This window comes from Hippocampus guttulatus, chromosome 2, assembly GCF_054856545.1.
Source record: "Hippocampus guttulatus isolate MCC_2025c chromosome 2, RoL_Hgut_1.0, whole genome shotgun sequence".
Taxonomy (NCBI): Eukaryota; Metazoa; Chordata; class Actinopteri; order Syngnathiformes; family Syngnathidae; genus Hippocampus; species Hippocampus guttulatus.
Genome location: NC_141262.1, coordinates 22,572,390 through 22,588,852, shown reverse-complemented (window position 1 = coordinate 22,588,852; position 16,463 = coordinate 22,572,390). Strand labels below are relative to the sequence as shown.

The 16,463-nt window shown below is 47.8% G+C and overlaps 1 protein-coding gene and 1 long non-coding RNA gene across 17 annotated transcripts; one reads left to right on the top strand and one right to left on the bottom strand.

Annotated features, from left to right (window-relative positions):
• Positions 1 to 513: 513 nt before the first annotated feature.
• Positions 514 to 16,294, bottom strand: phka1a (phosphorylase kinase, alpha 1a (muscle)). Of its 8 annotated transcripts, XM_086103271.1 has the most exons (34): positions 16,036 to 16,291; positions 14,962 to 15,120; positions 14,537 to 14,584; positions 14,267 to 14,435; positions 13,886 to 13,968; positions 13,714 to 13,794; positions 12,817 to 12,915; positions 12,396 to 12,542; positions 12,238 to 12,291; positions 12,030 to 12,152; positions 11,739 to 11,834; positions 11,551 to 11,658; positions 11,385 to 11,463; positions 10,183 to 10,317; positions 10,003 to 10,112; positions 8,647 to 8,791; positions 8,482 to 8,560; positions 8,240 to 8,400; positions 7,453 to 7,614; positions 7,281 to 7,375; positions 6,974 to 7,119; positions 5,664 to 5,817; positions 5,309 to 5,467; positions 5,086 to 5,215; positions 4,799 to 4,900; positions 4,603 to 4,718; positions 3,251 to 3,286; positions 2,986 to 3,021; positions 2,746 to 2,775; positions 2,315 to 2,359; positions 2,027 to 2,188; positions 1,811 to 1,864; positions 1,159 to 1,359; positions 514 to 1,088 (listed from the first exon to the last, which is right to left on the bottom strand). In XM_086103271.1, exons 1-34 carry the CDS (start codon positions 16,111 to 16,113, stop codon positions 915 to 917), a joined length of 3,756 nt encoding a protein of 1,251 aa, XP_085959397.1. In that variant the 5' UTR covers positions 16,114 to 16,291; the 3' UTR covers positions 514 to 914. The 8 variants fall into 8 exon arrangements, with proteins under 8 accessions (XP_085959397.1, XP_085959406.1, XP_085959415.1 ...); XM_086103280.1 differs by lacking the exon at positions 3,251 to 3,286; XM_086103315.1 differs by lacking the exon at positions 514 to 1,088 and having other exon boundaries at positions 1,213 to 1,359; positions 2,858 to 3,021; positions 16,036 to 16,293.
• On the top strand, positions 1,307 to 14,351 carry LOC147208980 (uncharacterized). 9 transcript variants are annotated; one of them, XR_015099259.1, is made up of 12 exons: positions 1,307 to 1,456; positions 1,627 to 1,712; positions 1,825 to 3,421; positions 5,032 to 5,876; positions 6,078 to 6,196; positions 6,891 to 6,937; positions 7,036 to 10,378; positions 12,356 to 12,387; positions 12,460 to 12,531; positions 12,788 to 13,480; positions 13,625 to 13,758; positions 14,214 to 14,351. It is a non-coding gene; the product is annotated as an uncharacterized LOC147208980 (long non-coding RNA). The 9 variants fall into 9 exon arrangements; XR_015099260.1 differs by having other exon boundaries at positions 5,032 to 5,170; positions 5,694 to 5,876; positions 7,036 to 12,531; XR_015099265.1 differs by having other exon boundaries at positions 7,036 to 7,199; positions 8,308 to 12,531.
• Positions 16,295 to 16,463: the final 169 nt, after the last annotated feature.

The following is a 16,463-nucleotide window of genomic DNA, read 5'->3' as shown; positions in this document are numbered from 1 at the left end:
TCCTAGTGCATGTCCCTCCAGTATTCCCTTAAAATTGCTCCAGACTGTTATTTTCCATCCAGGTTTACTTTTCAAGAATAACACCATAAAAGTGAGAATTGTATCTCAACTGTGTGCTCGGTATGATGTTAGCAATAACAAATATATGATATATTTGATATTTATTTCCAAATGCGCTAAAGGCCAGGAAGCGATCCGACGATGACGAGGCTGCGTTTTCAAAGCAATAGAATAGGAGCGTTAAGTTTTCACTTGGCCTCACGTTTGGAATAGTTGACTTGTACGCCATAAATGTCGAAGGCTTCTTGTCGCTTCCCAATATGTCTATGTGTATCTCGAATGCTGACTTATAGCAAATACGAATAAAGATATCCTTATGCTTCTATCCACCTTGACCTCGTGTGACTCCTTACCGCGTTCAGGCAGTCCAGTTAGTGCCGCGTTTCAGAAGCTCACTCCAGTTTTTCGAATCGTCAGTCGATCAAGACATTTAGTCAAGGCAGGAAACACAAGTGCTCAAAACAACTTTCATTTTATTGCCTCACAACATTAAACGGCAACTACACGAAAATCGAATGAAGTCAACTCTACAATGGTACAGCAACAATGTCTGGTATGAACCAAATGTTATGAACACATGACTCCCCACAATCTGATGGAAACCCACGACACTCAACACCCCCTAGCCCCCCCACGCATAATAAACGCATGCTGTTTCAAGTTTAGTTAAAGGAGACATATCAGTCAAATGTGTTGTTAACTTTGACCTAAAGGAGATTTTATTAATTTATTAATACTTGTCAATATTTTATTTCTGAGGGGGGGAGCATAACATGTCCTTTAAGGCACTTGTTTCACTTTCTTGAAGAGCTCTGAAATAAATAAAATCTGAAATGCACCCCTGCGGCTTTCCGTCACTGGACAGCGCACGAGCCGCCGGGTAGGAAGTCCTGCACGTACAACGCCACCGCCTTGGTCAGGTAGGTCATGCTCCCAAAGCGCCCGCTGGGGGCGCTGTCGTACAGCAGCTTGCACACTCCGGTGGCCGGGTCCCGCTCCAGCATGTGCTCTTCTGCGCCCAGGTCTCTCTGGAGGGATGAGAGCAAAAGCTGAGTTAACGGTTTCATCCAAGGTGAGCGAGGACGCGGGCCTCCCCACCTGATCTTTGCAGAACATGTCGTTGGCGAGCTGTACAATCTTCTCGGCGTGGACGATGGAGCCGATGCTGGGGATGTCCACGTCAGCCAGCATGGTGAGCACCAAGATGGCCTCCACCAGCAGCTGGCGGTACTCTGGCTGCGGTACGCGGTTGAGCACCGTCTCCACGTGGAGCGCGAACTTGATCTCGCCGGGGGTCATCTGGGGATTGTCCACATCCTGCATTTGAAATCTCGTCCTCCTGGCCCCCAAAACACTGACATCATCGTCGTCATGATTTCCCAGCGTTTGCGCCAGGGTAGGTTGAAGGATTTTCTTTGCTTCTATTTTGGATTTTCAAACAGGTAAAGTTTCTCTTGTAAATAGCACAGCCAAATCGTCTGAAAAATATTTTGTGAAATCACCATAATTTGTGATCATAATGTCACTTTTTCCTTATCATGCCATATTTCCTCCCCCAAAACACAGAGCAGCAGTTTTGATCTGCGGTGGCTGGACAAACAAAGTCGGCTCAGATGTCCTGATTTCAGTTTTTCAAGAACAATAAGATGAAAGTAAGTACGTCACACAAAAAGTGTTTGGAGACACACACGTTCGGGCTCAGCCTGAATTTGAAAGAATCCTCCGATGCTTCCACTATCGACGGACTCACCTCTCTGGTGGTAGAAGACGGGAGGACGTAGCCCTCGATGGACAGACCGTGACACTGAAAGACAACATGGGACACTTCCAAGCCATCCGCTGCATAAGTGCAAGTCCTGAGTAAGTCTCGAGTCTTAACCGTAAAGTTTCAAGCAAATTACGGCGGCGGTGGCAAACGTCAAGTAACGCAATCTTGGCACGTGCTCGAGTCAGCGCACCCACTCACTTTCTGCAGAATCTTCCAGACTTTCTGGTAGAATCCGACGGGGACGCGGTTGAGCGATCCGTCCAGGCGCCTCCTGCGCAGCCACTGCCCGTGTCTTGTATCCTTGGCGACCGCCGCACTTTCCGGAATGTCAAGCGACTCGATGGAGGGAAGTCTGTACCTCTGAGGCGGTGGAAAGCAAGCAAGCAAGGAAGCCGAGAAAGAAGAAAGCCGCCTCTTAAGCCTCGGCGCTCACCAAAGGTTTTCCGTAGCCAACGACGAGACAAAGATTTATTTTTTATTTTTTACCCCTGAATCGATGTTGCTGATGTCCAGTGAATGAGACCGAAGGCTCTGATGAAAAACAAATGCAGGAAGCAGAGTAAAACCCACAATGCCAATAAGCAAGACACACACACACACACAGACGGTTGGAGGTGACGAGCCGGACGTTGATTGAACACACCTGAACACCTTTTAACAAACAGGCTTACAATCATTTCTCGAAAAACCGCGCACATTCTTGGAACCTTGTGGACAATCAAAATCAATGATGGGATATTCCCTTCAAAAGGGAGCTCACTGCGGAAGCATGTCCTCGCCCGGCAAGGTCAGAATGAGCTCAAAAAATGTTCATGCCACCAATCATTTCTTCCAGCGTAACGGCAAGGAGAGCAGAGCGTAGTTGGAAGCGAGCAAAAAAAAAAAATGGCAATGGCGGCTGCTGAGCATTTTATCACCTTGCGAGCGGATGTCGCGCTCTGCTCCGGCTGAGAGGGAGAAAACACATTTTTAGGGACTCAGATTTTACGCGTACGACGCCACATGGACCAAAGTCTTGGGACAATTCACCAATGGATCAATCGGGGGGGGGCGAAGACGCTCATGCTTGTGACTTTTTCTTTTTTTTTTTGGTCGGTGGAACGTGTCCCAATACTTTTGCCCACCAAGCGGTTACTTTGCGCTCCCCGACTGGTCACCTTGACTGCGTCTGTCAAAGACACTCGGCGGTCCGCCTGCAAGAAAAACAACAAATGACATGCTTCTCCTCGGCCATCAGAAGGAAGTGCGAGGAAATGCGGCGAGATCGAGCAATCGCGCTGATTAAAACGCTTGAATCGGCAACGTTTTCAGTCCAGGGGCGCAATCACTTCCATGCGGGGAATTATTTGACAGAGCCCGTTTCTCTGATGCCTCTACCCCAATGAAAGACGGTGAATTAGCACCCGAGAGGAACATCATCACCTGAGTGGGCCCCCTCAGAGACTCGCGGTGCTCCAGCTGCAAAGAAAACAAGCGAGAGGGCTGAAAAGCTGAAGCTCAACTCAAGATGGGGTGGACACAACCAAGTTCTTCATATGTACACCAGCGGATGTGGACCGCGTCGGATCGATCAAGAGAGGTGGAAAGGAGGAGGTGAGTCTGTGAATTTCAGTGCCGTTGTGAAAAGTGTGGAATGTTTTGCAATGTTGGAAGTCATCCTGAAAGAATCTTTTGACTACTGTTGAGCATTCACACCAGTATTTGTCCACAAGCTTGCCAAAGCAACAGGTGGCGCTACGAGCCCAGCCCCAAAGGCTATTTTAGCCTCAAGAAAGTCAGCTGACTAATTCCAAGATGGAATTGGTCATTCAAAAAAAATCGCACTTTGAGGGTCATCATAACTTGACCTTCCGCCACTCGGCTGTTAAGTCAAGGCACCAAAGTACAGTGGCACCTCTACTTACGAAATTAATTGGTTCCGGAAGAAATTTCTGAAGTAGAAAATTTTGTAGGTAGAGATGCGTTTTCCATGTAAATGCCCTCATCCGTTCCAAGACCGCCCAAAGTTCAGACATAAAGGTTTTCTAAAGCATAAAAACTGCATCAAAATATGTAACAAATGCATGTTAGACTTAGATTATTGCACAATAAATGAGAGTTGTGCACAATGTAAAAAACAAAGAAGAGAGTAAAGAATAAAAATGGTCATTTAACTTAATTATCTTTTTTTTTTTTTGCCCTCTGTAGTTCATGTTCTCTCAGAAGTGTTTTTTGCCTGGTGTTTTGTCAAGAACTGATTCAAGGATGTTGGCTTTTGTCGGCTTTGAACAATCCTTCGAAAACGTCCAAGGCAAACATCAGCATAGTGAGCGATCGCCCGACTGGTGAACACTTTTTCTGGGTGATTCACATTTACGTAAACTAACGGAACGCCTCATGACCCGAAGGACGAATGACGAGGACGCTGCATTAGACACATATCCATCTATTTATCGATCTACACACATAGACACAGAAGGTAGAGGTCCCTCTTAGGCGATGGGATGCCAGGATAATGCTCTTTAATAGCCAGTGGCAGAGCAGCTAGAAGTCTGTTGCGTTCAGTAAACTCGGAGCTGCGAGTAGCAGCCTGTACGGTATTTTAACCTTACGTATCTTGAAATTTCTTTCGTAACAAGAGGCAATATTTTCCTGTTGAGGCGTTTCGTAACTTAAAAATTCCGTATGAAGAGACGTTCGTAAGTAGAGGTACTACTGTAATTAGTCCGTCTGCGAGTGGACAGGCCAATGCTAGTGGCAAAATGCTAACACCGGCGCTGAGGTTTGCTTCCTACCATCTTCATGTCACTCTTGAGCTTGCTGATTCCCGCCCTCTCGCTCTTGGTGGCGCCCACGTTGCCAAGGTGATGGATGGAGATGGCAGCGCCGACACCGCTGTCCACGTCTCTCACTGCGTGACGACAAAACACGGGCGAGAGTGAGGCTAACGCGCCGGACCGCACTTGAAGCCCAGGTGCCGGGCGCGCTCACCGCTGCGCTCCACGCCGAACTCCTTCCCGCTCAGGATGTGGTACAGGAGGTTCTTCAGCTCCGAGGGGCTGAGACTCATCAGGCTTTCCGTGGCCTCTTCGCCTAAACGCACACGCGGTCACGGAAGGCCTCGTATTTGATGAACAATTGGGCCCACTGTGGTACATTTTTTGAATGTTGGTGCTTTTGTGTGCTACTTAGCAGAGTTAAGATTTTTTTTTTTTTTTTTTTAGGTGGCGCTTGGTGTAAAAAGCTTGACAGCGAAGGCAAAATGTAAAGCGAGGTACCGGAGCAGTTGAGTGACTGGGCCAGCTCCGTGGCCATGACCTGGATGATGAGCCCGATGCGGAGACGGAACATCTCGCTGAACAGGTTGGGCTGCGTCCTGATGCTCATGGCCAGGTACACCATGATCTCCTGAGGGGGAAGAGGCCCAGGGTGAAGGAGGGGATGGGAGGAAGATGTGTGTGTGTGGGGGGGGGGGGGGGGGGGGTCTGGATGTGAACTCACCTGGGTGAGAATGGCCACGCTGATGTTGTTGTCGCTGGCCTCGTCAATGATGGATGCCAGCTGGTCCAGAGGGATGGGGGCCGTGATGGTCTTCTCTCGGGGCTCCGGGGGCAGACCCACGGTCAGGTGCTTCTGGTGGGCCAGCAAATCGGAGCAGGCCTGTGGGTGGGGGAGTTCGCATATTCACCTGATCGCAGATTTCTTCTTTCAACCTATTGTTGGTTATTTTCTCAGTGGTGCCAATGACCTAGCTATGTTGAAGTGAGTTGAGGAGTTTTAGTGTGACCCAAAATAAGACACCATGCAGCTGTCAGTGTTTGTGGGAACCCCCCCCCCCCCCCCCCCCAATGCGTACCGAGTCCAGCTCCTCCACCTTCTTCCTCAGCATGCCGGAGATCAGCCTGATGATCCCCCAGTGCTTCAGCTCGCCGGCCTTCTCGTACAGGTCGCCGAGCAGCGACCGCACCGTCGGGCCTTTGCTGTGCAGGCCGGTGTCCCAGTCCATGCCCCTGCGTCGGTTACAAGGAGCCAATGAGCGCGTCTGTGACACGCACGTAGGAAAACACCAGTACGGCGCCGCCTTTACTTTCGTAAATCCATCTTTCCCAATGAATGCAAATTAATGCATTCTTTGAGATCCCCCAAATTTGGAACATGCCTTTTAAAGAAAAATAGCGCACGCCATAACAATTACTACATATGCACCGTCCCTGAATTTCCATCAAGGACAGATTGACTATTTTTTTTCCCTTTTTTTTCTTCAAAAAAGAATTGTAGTCGGGGCATGGAGTTTTTGCTTTCCACAACAAGGATTTACAGTCGCAAAAGGGACATTAACACGCGAGGATTGTACCTTTGCCTGAATTGCGACACGGGATTCTGGTTAAGGTAAGCCATTTCAAACTAAAAAGAAAAAATTTTAACGTCGTTTTTAACCGGAGGTTTTGTTGCGCTCGTGTGCCGAACCGCGAAGTAGCTCGAGAACACTGTACAGCACGGGTGTCCAAATTTTTTCGTTTGAGGGCCGCATTCAGAAAAATGGAAGGATGAAAGGGCCACTTTAAAATTTGTCAACCTTTTGAAACAGTCGAGTCATGGCATTTTTAGTTAGTTTTTTTTTTTTTTTTGGTCCGGTCATGGGCCGCTGAAAAATGGATGGCGGGCCGCAAATGGCCCCCAGGTGGGGGTTTGTACACCGCTTGCTGAACAGTAATAAGATAACAAAATCGTACGTCAAGAAGGAAACTTTTTTTTGCTGCTTTAATTCCATGACCTTTGTGCTGCTCCTTCTGAGCGCGACAGTGTAATACATACAGGCGTACTACACTGAGATTTGATGATGAAACAGAAGACAGTAAATAAACGGCTTTTAGTTGTCAGAGTTGTATGAACACATGATTATTGTTATACGCTCATTTGTATGTGCTGTTTGTCTTAAAAGATCAGTTGTTTAAGGGTTTATAACTGCAGCAATATCGAGGCTAGCTTTGTTAGCTCGTTTATGGCATTTCTCATTGCGTTAGCATTAAGCTAACGGCCCTTCGTAAAACCAAATTATATGGTTTGGTGAAATCTTTTCCAGGAAAACGTCAAGTGGGAGTGGCAATAACAACAACAACAAAAAAACTCGTAAGTCAAGGCGGCGCCATTTGATGCGAAGCTCACTTGTCCATGAAGAGGATATAGAGGATGTCGGCTTGGTCTTGCAGACTTTGCGTGTCTTTCAGGAGGCGCGCCAGAGCGTAGTAATCCACGGCTCCGCTGGCGTCGCGCGGCACGCCGCTCTCGGGTGTCACCGTCACTTCTGGGACCTGAAACATCACAACCCAAACGTTTCCGGACCTTCGTGGTGCCGAGGCGTCCATTCGACAAGAAAAGGACCTCGGATCAAGTAAGCGAAATTGGATCTCTGACATCAATGTAGTGGGCGGGAGCGGCGATTCGTTTCAGTTGAGCTCAAGTCAAGACTCACCCGATTGTCCGGCAGTGCGGAAGAGTCCGGAAGGTTCAGGTTGAGGGACGGCTGATGTGAGCGGAACAGCTTATTGGGCAGGTACATGTTGACCTCTAGAATGCGTGGGGAAGGAGGAATGACGGTTTTGTCTAAAGCGGCTCCAGATGACAAGTCCTGCGGCTGCGCCCACCTTGCACGTTGAGGCCCTGGGCCTTGTTCTTCAGGCTCACCATATCTTTGGTTTTGGTGGCGGCCGCCTTGAACTTGCCCAGCCCTCCTACCTGCGCTTTGGACTTCTTGTCGGCCGCGTGGGCCAAGAGGTGGTCCAGGTACTGAGCCAGATCGTCGGCCTCTGTGGGAGGTAGGAGGCGGGTGCTGTAGCTTGTCGTTTTTGGGTTTTTTTTAACTCAAATTCCTATCAGCCGTCGCCTATCAAGTGTTAACACTGAAGCACTGACATGTGGGTGGCATCGCAGACAAACAAGCATTCACGTTCACATTCACACCTCGGGACAATTTTTCACTGAAGCGATCGTGGATGTTTTTGGGACTGGGGGGGGGGACTATGCGAGCAACTCCACACAGAAAATCTGCAGGCCGGATTCCAATTTGGAACCTCAAATCTGTTAAGCATACGTGCGAAACGCTAGCCGAGGGTTTCTCAAACTTTTTGGATCAAGGGAGTATTCCACCCCCCCTCTCCCGTACTCTTGGTATGCCCGCGTTTTCAATTGTGTCACGCAGACCTCAGTTTGAGAATCCTTGGACTAGCCCACCGTGAAAGCAAAGCAATGTAAAGGCCTCTTGTGTTTGCTGCCATGAAGAGTAAGTCATCTTGGGGCGGAGAGAGGGCATGTGAGGGTCAGTTTGATATGATGGAAAAAAAATGACCGGAAGAAGCGGGAGAAATCCGGTGGAAGGACAAGGAGACAAGCCGTCGCCCATTCGTCCTCTATCTCCACTGCCCGTTTGCTTACCGTCGTCACGGCCCAACTCATGCACGTATCCCTCGCCGTCGGCGTCAGCAAACTCGTCCTTGGCACAGATGCCCGTGCTGCCCGAGGCCTTACCATCCAAGAAGCTGAGGTGAGCGAAACACGAAGTGGTCAAGAATTCTGACAGCTTTCCCGTCTGGATCCTGGAGAGGGGCGGAGGAGGAAGAGCCACAGCGTTTTATACAACAGCGGTGGAGATGGACTCGGCGCGGCCGCAGCTTGACCTCGCTCCGCCGTAGTAGCCATCCCGTAGTTTCTTCAGGGTGGCGAGCACGGCGGGATCCAGGTTGCTGTGGTCTTCGGCTGTAAGGCGTTGGAGGATCGACCTTAGAACCGCGAGGTGGTGTGTGAGAAAAAAGAAACACGCGTCGGCGTCTCCGCGCGCTCACTCAGCATCGTCTGCGAGATGGGGAAGGTGACGGTGGGTCTTCCCGTCATCCTCCATCTGGACGACAGGTAGGAAATTTCCGTCCTCAGCATCTCCACGATCATTTTGTTGTCCAGGGCCAGGTAGAACTGCTGGTGGTCTAGAAACTGCGGAATGACGGCGTGACGTTATCGTTAAAACCTTTGCAGCGTTTCTCCCCCCCCTCATTTCACGCAGCACAATGGAACCTCAGAACTGGAAGGCACACGTGCAAACCACTCGACTAGATTTTTGGGGAAGGACCCCTTCATAATCCATACGCAAACATGACCTATTTTTCAGAAAACTGCCGTAGTATAATTATTATTTAGGAGAGGAAAAAAAAAGTTAAGAAGAGTCATATAGTCATATGATAATGTTGTTGTTTTTTAAAGCCATTTAGCACAAGGGAGTCCAATTAAACAAACACCGTGCAATATAAATACAAAATGGATAAATCGCAGTGCTATTTACAGTTGTTTTCCACATCATTCAATTATTAAATATTATTGTTGCTATTTTTTATTCAGCAGCCTGACAGCAGTTGGTAGGAACGAGCGTCTGTTACAACATTACAAAGAACGCTGCCCTTTGTAATGTTGACCCCCCCCCACCAAAAAAAGTCCCTTCATAAAATCCAGCTGGTTCAAAACGCCTCTGCTCGCAACATCACAAAAACATCTTCCCAGCAGCACATCACCCCCGTTCTCCAACAGCTCCACTGGCTCCCTGTTCAACATCGCATCAATTACAAACTGCTTCTATATACATATATGGCCATCCACAACCTGGCCCCTCCTTACCTATCCGACCTTCTCCAGGTGCATATCCCCTCTCGCTCCCTCAGATCCTCGTCCTCCCTCCGCCTGTCAGTGCCCCCTGCCCGACTGAGCACCATGGGAGCCAGATCCTTCAGTCACGCTGCTCCAAAGCTCTGGAACAACCTACCTCCGGACCTCCAAAACTGCACACCTCTTTCCACTTTCAAGTCCCGTCTAAAAACACACCTGTTCAGGATTGCCTACAACACATAGCTCTTCCATTTCCTATGTTTTTATGATTTTATGTCCTGTTTTTATATAATATCTCGTTTACTAATTTTTACATTGTATTTTCTTATTGTCTGTACAGTGTCCTTGGGTGGCATGAAAGGCGCTTTTAAATAAAATGCATTATTATCCATCCATCCATTTTCCGAACCGCTTGATCCTCACTAGGGTCGCGGGGGGTGCTGGAGCCTATCCCAGCCATCTCCGGGCAGTAGGCGGGGGACACCCTGATTATTATTATTATTATTAAGGGAAGAAAGTGAATTTCCAAAATACACTCACCCACTCACCTGAGGAGTGAATGAGAAAATGCTGTTCCTGATGATGTAGAATTTGGAGGTTCCCAGCTCTCCGATCCTCCTGTAGGGCCGTCCCGTCAAACCCAGTCTGGGGTTCCGACCTGAAGCACAAGCGGCGTTGAGACACCAACCGCTCTCTTCGTCATTCCACGGATTTTTGCAGAGGCGTACCGAGCCTGGCGTAGATGTGGCTGAGCACTCGGGAAGGCTGCACGTGGATGGGATGGATGTCGGCCACCGTCTCCACGTCGATGCCGTGCTTCAGCAGTAGCTGTTTAATCTCCTCCGTCTCGGCCAGGACCGACACTGCCAGCACAGAGCGGGAGCAAGGAGAGGCATGTTAGAAACTGTCAAGTCAAGGCTCGTGGTGAGATCCGCCCCAATACGTTACGTTCTTTTATCTGGCCGCTCATGCAACTGAACTCTATTTGGGCAGCAATTCCTTTGCATACCACACGCACACTTTTAAAACCACTGACTTCAGTGTACTGTATAAATGATTACCTGAAGCGTAGAGCTGCCAATGTGGAGTAAAAATATTTTAACTGGCAAATACGTTTGAACGTACTTGCGAGTATGTTTGAACGTATTTGTAGTGTCAAAATACTTTACATTGGCAGCTCCACGCTTTCATACAGACTCGCACGTACACACTCGTGTGATCACACATATGCAATACACAACGCGATCTATCAACGCCTTTGTTGGCTTCCCCCCCATACGCTCTCCCATCTTCTATTATGGCGCACCTGGAGAATGGGATGTGGTGGCACCTTGCTGGCTAAGATAAGATAAGATATCCTTTATTAGTCCCACACTGGGGAAATTTACAGCCTCTAGCAGCAAGAATGTAGGCAGAAAGAAGAAGAAAAAACAAACAAACACCGTCCAATTAAGTGCAATATAAATACAAAATGGATAAATCGCAGTGCTATTTACAGTTGTTTTCCACATCATTCAATTATTGAATATTATTGTTGCTATTTTTTATTCAGCAGCCTGACAGCAGTTGGTAGGAACGAGCGTCTGTTACAACATTACAAAGAACGCTGCCCTTTGTAATGTTGAGCCCCCCCCACCAAAAAAAAAACTAACTAACCCCACCTCCACATGCGCTCGTGCACTAGTCTGTGTCTCATGTATTAATTTCAACCTGTTTGCCTATTTTTTATTTTAATCAAATCCATATTGTGCTCCCCTGATAGGAACTCAGTTAGGGGTTGTTTTTTTCCCCCCTTCTCTCTCTTTTATGTTGTTCTTGCGAAAATGGGGTGCTGTAAAGAGCGACTTGCCGAACTCCTGTTCTGTATCCGTGTCTTGGACTGGTTGTGTCTAAAAAGCTATTGCGGTTCTGGTTCCGCCTAAGCGCTGACCTTGCACAACCACGTCGGGCTTGGGGATGGTGGAGAAGCGACGGTTCAGGGGGTCGATCTCTCCGGGAGCAAGAAAACCCTGGGAGGCCGAGGGAGGCACGGCGGCACATTATCATGATCAGAATGTCTTTGGCGTAAAAAATAATAATAATAACGCGACACTGACCTCAGATAAAAGCTTTCCCAGGATGTAAAGAGACTGTCCCCACTTGAGGGGACACTTCCCCATGGGAATCCTCTCCACTGTGTGAGGATTGACGTACTCCTCCTCCACCTGTTTGCCAACAAACACAGAATGAAAAGCAAAGCGGCAGACTGGAGTTGATCTCGCGCGAGAAAAAAGTAAACTTCAACCTTGTCTGGCGGCACGCTGTAGAGCTCGGGCAGCAGTCGGATTCCGTCCTTTTGCTTGATCAAGATGCCCTCTAAAGCGTCCTGGTACTCCTGCACCTGCATGCGGGGACAAGCAGAATCTTCTTCTTTTTTTTCAGTGGGAGCCAGACAGAAGGATCATTTAGAAAAAAAAAGTAACGATGCCGTCGCTGTATGTGAAATATGAGTTGCACAAAGCGAACAATGTTCTCGACAAGCGCACCGACGCTGAGATATCAGTTGTGCAATTCCTGAGGCGGGATTGCGCTGTACCTGCTCGGGGCTGTTGATGAAAATTCCATCCAGGATGAAGTATGTCCAGAAGAGAGGCCATTCGCACTCGATGTTCTCAAACAATTTGAGCTCGGCCGATTCGTAATACAGACGGTTGGGATCCTGAGGGCGGGGGAAAAAAGACGGCAACAATCAGACGCGTCGACTCTATCAGATTCCCTCCCGCTCTTGGCTTCCCGTCATGGACCTCTTTGGGAGTTTTGTGTCCATCTCGGAGGAACCTGCAGCAGCCGTAACGACCCTGAACGCACACATGCAGACAGAATAGTCCGTTTTTTTAAATTTTGTTTTGGTCTGCCCCGCAGCTCTAGGACTGAACCACAAAGGAGATCCAGATGTGAGCACCTGCAGCTTGGAGATGATCTCCTCCTTGGTCATGTTGACGATGTTTATGTCCTCCACGGCAAAGGCGGGATAGGAGATGATGGCCAGGACCCCGGCATCCACCTCTTTGGAGACGGAAGCCCTGGGAAGCATGGAGGTCAGGATGGACTAACAAAGAGAAGAACGAAGAACGTAGTTTCACACAGCGCCTCTCAAACCCAACACCCAAGTCTCACCAATCAGTTAATTGAAAACAAACTATTGAAAAAGATTAAAAGCAAAAAGTTAACTGCAACTATCCGAACTGTACTGAACAAATGTCCCGGACTGGATTGGAAAAAATAGTGTCAGCCACTGTAATATTATGCACAAATTGAACGTCACGATTCTGTAATTCTCTTGCGTGCCACCAGAGGGAGCACGATCACTGACCGAACAGTACCTGACAGTGCTGGATGTCATCAGCGAGGGCGTGGACCACCGATCCGGGTCCACCTTTGGCTCCAAAGAGATTGAGATCATCCAGAGCCTCCAGAGCTGCCTGGAATTGGATGGAATTCATGAAGCTGAAGGTTTCGGGTTTCTGATTCCTGATTCGAAGCACCAACCTACATTTACTTTGGCCTGCGTTAGTGCCAATACCATGAGTAACTTACTCATCTGTTAAGGCACCGTTCGTGCCGAAAGGTTCATCCACCTTTTGGATACATCGTGTATTTTATAGAATTTTGTCACATGTATTTGCTACTTTACGAAGCACTGACAGTCAGCAGCTCCACGTTATGTGCACGGCTAGTTGTGGTTTTGTGTAGTTTTGGTGTTTTTTTTTTTTTATAATTGCGACGTGACTGTGGTGCTTTTAATTCCTCACTGAAGGCGCAGGTAGCAAACGCACTGCTCGCCACTATGTTTTCGTGATAATTACATTCCGTCGCGAAGCCTGATTCCCCGCGTCTTAATTTAGCCACTGCGCATTTGTGTGTGTGAGTGTGTGTTATTTCAGAGTGGGAATCCATTCTTGGAAGACACGGGGAACCTGATCCCTCCCCGATCGCCACAAGGCGACAAACCTCGCTCACAGTGCGGCTCCACATCATGATTGCAAGGTCAGTGCAATCTTACAACCATTAGTATCTGGAATTTGGACCATGTTGACTTGGACAGGTACTTTCTTTTTCTTTTCTTTTTTTTTCCCCGTCAATGGGAGTCCGCTGACTAATAGCGATGGGACATCCCAATTTGCTCTCTAGCATGGAGGTCGTTTAAAGATCGGCGAAAAGGTCACAGGAGCGATCGGACACCCCCCAGGCGTGCTGGCTGGCGCTTCTCGATGACCTACCTTGGCCATGCCAATGGAGCTTGCGTTGATCTCAGTGATGCCCTGGTTGGTTTTGTCCCCTCTTTCCCACATCCCATAATCCTGTGAACAGCCATTGGGGGACTCGGTGAGGCACTCGGAAGGTGGATTTAAACAAACGAAGCAAAAAAAACAAAAAAAAAACCCCACTCACTGCCACTTTGTAAGCCGCCTCGATGTAGAACATGAGATTCTGCACCACGTCCACTTCATCCTGGGTGTAGACAATATGAAGACCTGGCACACAAAGAAACATTTGATTATTTGCAAGGCTCGAACAAGCTAAATGTACCATGGTCTAAAAAAGCTCTTGCAAATGTGCTCCCGTATGTTATTTCTTGAATCTTAAACGAATGCCTTTGGCAAGCAACGTAAGCTAATTGTTCTTTGTTTTTTAATAAGATGTACTGTATGCTTCGCCCAATTCATCCCGATTCTTGACTTCCATGGACATATTTTGCATCATTCTGATCACAACACAGCACATTTGAAATTTGAGCACGTTTCATCAAGAGGGCAGGAAGAGCGCTCGTACCGGATGCCGTCATCTGAGCCAGGAAGAGCAGGAAGAGCGAGGTGGCGTCCACCTGCAGGTGCCCCCACTGGTTGTCGCCGACTACGGGGGCGCAAGTCCCGGTGTTGTACTTGGCGTGGAGCGAGTCGGACGTGCTGCGGCTGTACTTGAACTTCTCCACTTTGTCCAGCTGCAAGTAAGGAAAGATTCCAAAGCCAGACCAGACAAGAAAATGCGTCAGACACGATGAGCTCATAGTGGTGCCGCCTGCACGGAGGTGTCGCCACATACCTGCCGCATAATGCACTGCAGGACGCCTCTCATCAGCTTCACCACGCTCTGTGGAGACACACGGACGGACGGACGGAAGGACATGGTCAGCAACGACATGCACAAGTAGAGGTGGCAACAGTTCTCACACTCAGCACTTTAGTAGAAGGACAGATAAAAAAATAAAAAAAAAAGACTCTGGTAAGAGTACTAATTCCACTGCTGTACTTGACTAAAAGTTTAAAAGTGAAGACATACACCATAAAGAGTAGACTTCTTTTTGCGCTTGCAAGTCCAAGTTAAAAAAAAAAAAGACTAAATGGCTCTTTTGTCGAAAAACTCGTAAGTCAGGCCACTTGGATCTCAAGGCACCACGGTATGGACAGCTGAAAAAACTGAATGAAGCACAGTTAGCAAGAAATGTGTACTTTCTTATTTCCGCCTACCTGTTCGAGTTCGTAGGCCTTAGCCTTGTCTTCATCCCTGTCGGCGTTCTTCCTGTAGGCCAGGCTGAGCGCCCACACAGACACGATGCTGTAAACGTTGTCGCGGACCCAAGCGTCCGGCTGGTCGCCACTTCCGGGCAGAAGGCCCGTGACGGGGTTCTGTGGAGCGCGCAATACTGATTTATTGTCTCTTCAGCCCCCAAACAAAGCACATTACAAGTGTTGACTCGTTATAACAGAGATTTTATTTATTTATTTATTAACTGCTTGCCAACATTAATTTTACATTTAGGACCTACAAACGCAAACTCAAATCTTTTTAATCCATCCTGTCGTTTCGCATATGTTAGCATAAAGCAAGCTGACCGGTTCAAGCAAAATGATATGATTTGGTTGAACATTTTGTGTTTTTTTTGTGCTTAATTCTTTTCTTTTGCTTATGTGTCAGTTTAACAGTAATACTTTAACTGGGAGTGACAAACAGCTTTAAGAGAGCATATTATTTGGAAACTGTGCGAATGAGAGTGAAAACAGGTGCTATGGAATATTTTGTAAGAAGGTTAAGTGTGTTTTAGTCAATTACAATGTCTTCATGTGTCTCTCACACATGAACACAATGAGAACTGACATCTCATTACATGCCTGCATAATTTTTTTTTTTTTTTTTTGCTTCAGGGATTATAACGAGTAAATGAGTAAACACAAATCTGCTCTTTCGTGAGTATAGTGTGAGAGAAAGCTTACTTGGCAACTCCTTCAGCATATTGAAGAACACTGGCTGCAAGCCTGACATTTTCTCCGTAAGTGCAAATCCTTTGAGCATGGAAGTTTTTTCCCCATAGCTTCAACATTTTAGCGGACCATTTTGGCCAAACGTTTGCATGTTTAACACCTGTCGGTGCAGGTTCGTGGTTATGTAGAAGGTGCAAACTATCATATAGGTCAATACACGCAACACGAACAGAATTGCGCAACCGCATTTTTACTTCCCATTTGTCTAGGCAATGTAATGAGGGGAGGAGTGGCTGTTATTTACGTTTATTACTGCGATACTACACCGTTTGAAACACTCACTTGGTGCTGCAGGATGGTTTGCTGCACGATCCGGGCATAGTTGTCCAGTTTTACGCCCGAGTTGCTCCTGCTCCTCATGGCGACAAGCTTTGTGGGCCTTGCACTCGTAAACACTTGACAAACTTGTTAACTGACCCGCACAAAACTTGGTGCTCAGAAAGAGAGAAGGAAAAGACGGGCAACTTCGGACCAACAGCAAGCCATCCGGGAGACTCGTAGTAAGCTAGCGGTCAGGAGCCAGGGATAAGCGGATATGGCGTGTTCCCTTTCAAAGTAAATGTAAGCCAATGAGCGCCAAGTTTTACCTTCAAACTAAAACCACCAAAACTGCGTTCAGTTGTTTACGTTGATGGTAGTGCATATGTGGTCTAAATAAATGCAGAGAAAATATAACGGATACATGAAAATTTTACCTTCGCTGCTAATGA

Bases quoted from the DNA above. Each gene is read 5' to 3' on its own strand.
- phka1a (XM_086103271.1), bottom strand. From the start codon at position 16,113: ATGAGGAGCAGGAGCAACTCGGGCGTAAAACTGGACAACTATGCCCGG. The intron at 14,436-14,536 runs GTATGTGGCGAC...CCTTACTTGCAG, and splicing joins TGCAGTGCATTATGCGGCAG to CTGGACAAAGTGGAGAAGTT. The intron at 11,835-12,029 runs GTACAGCGCAAT...CCCCGCATGCAG, and splicing joins TCATCAACAGCCCCGAGCAG to GTGCAGGAGTACCAGGACGC.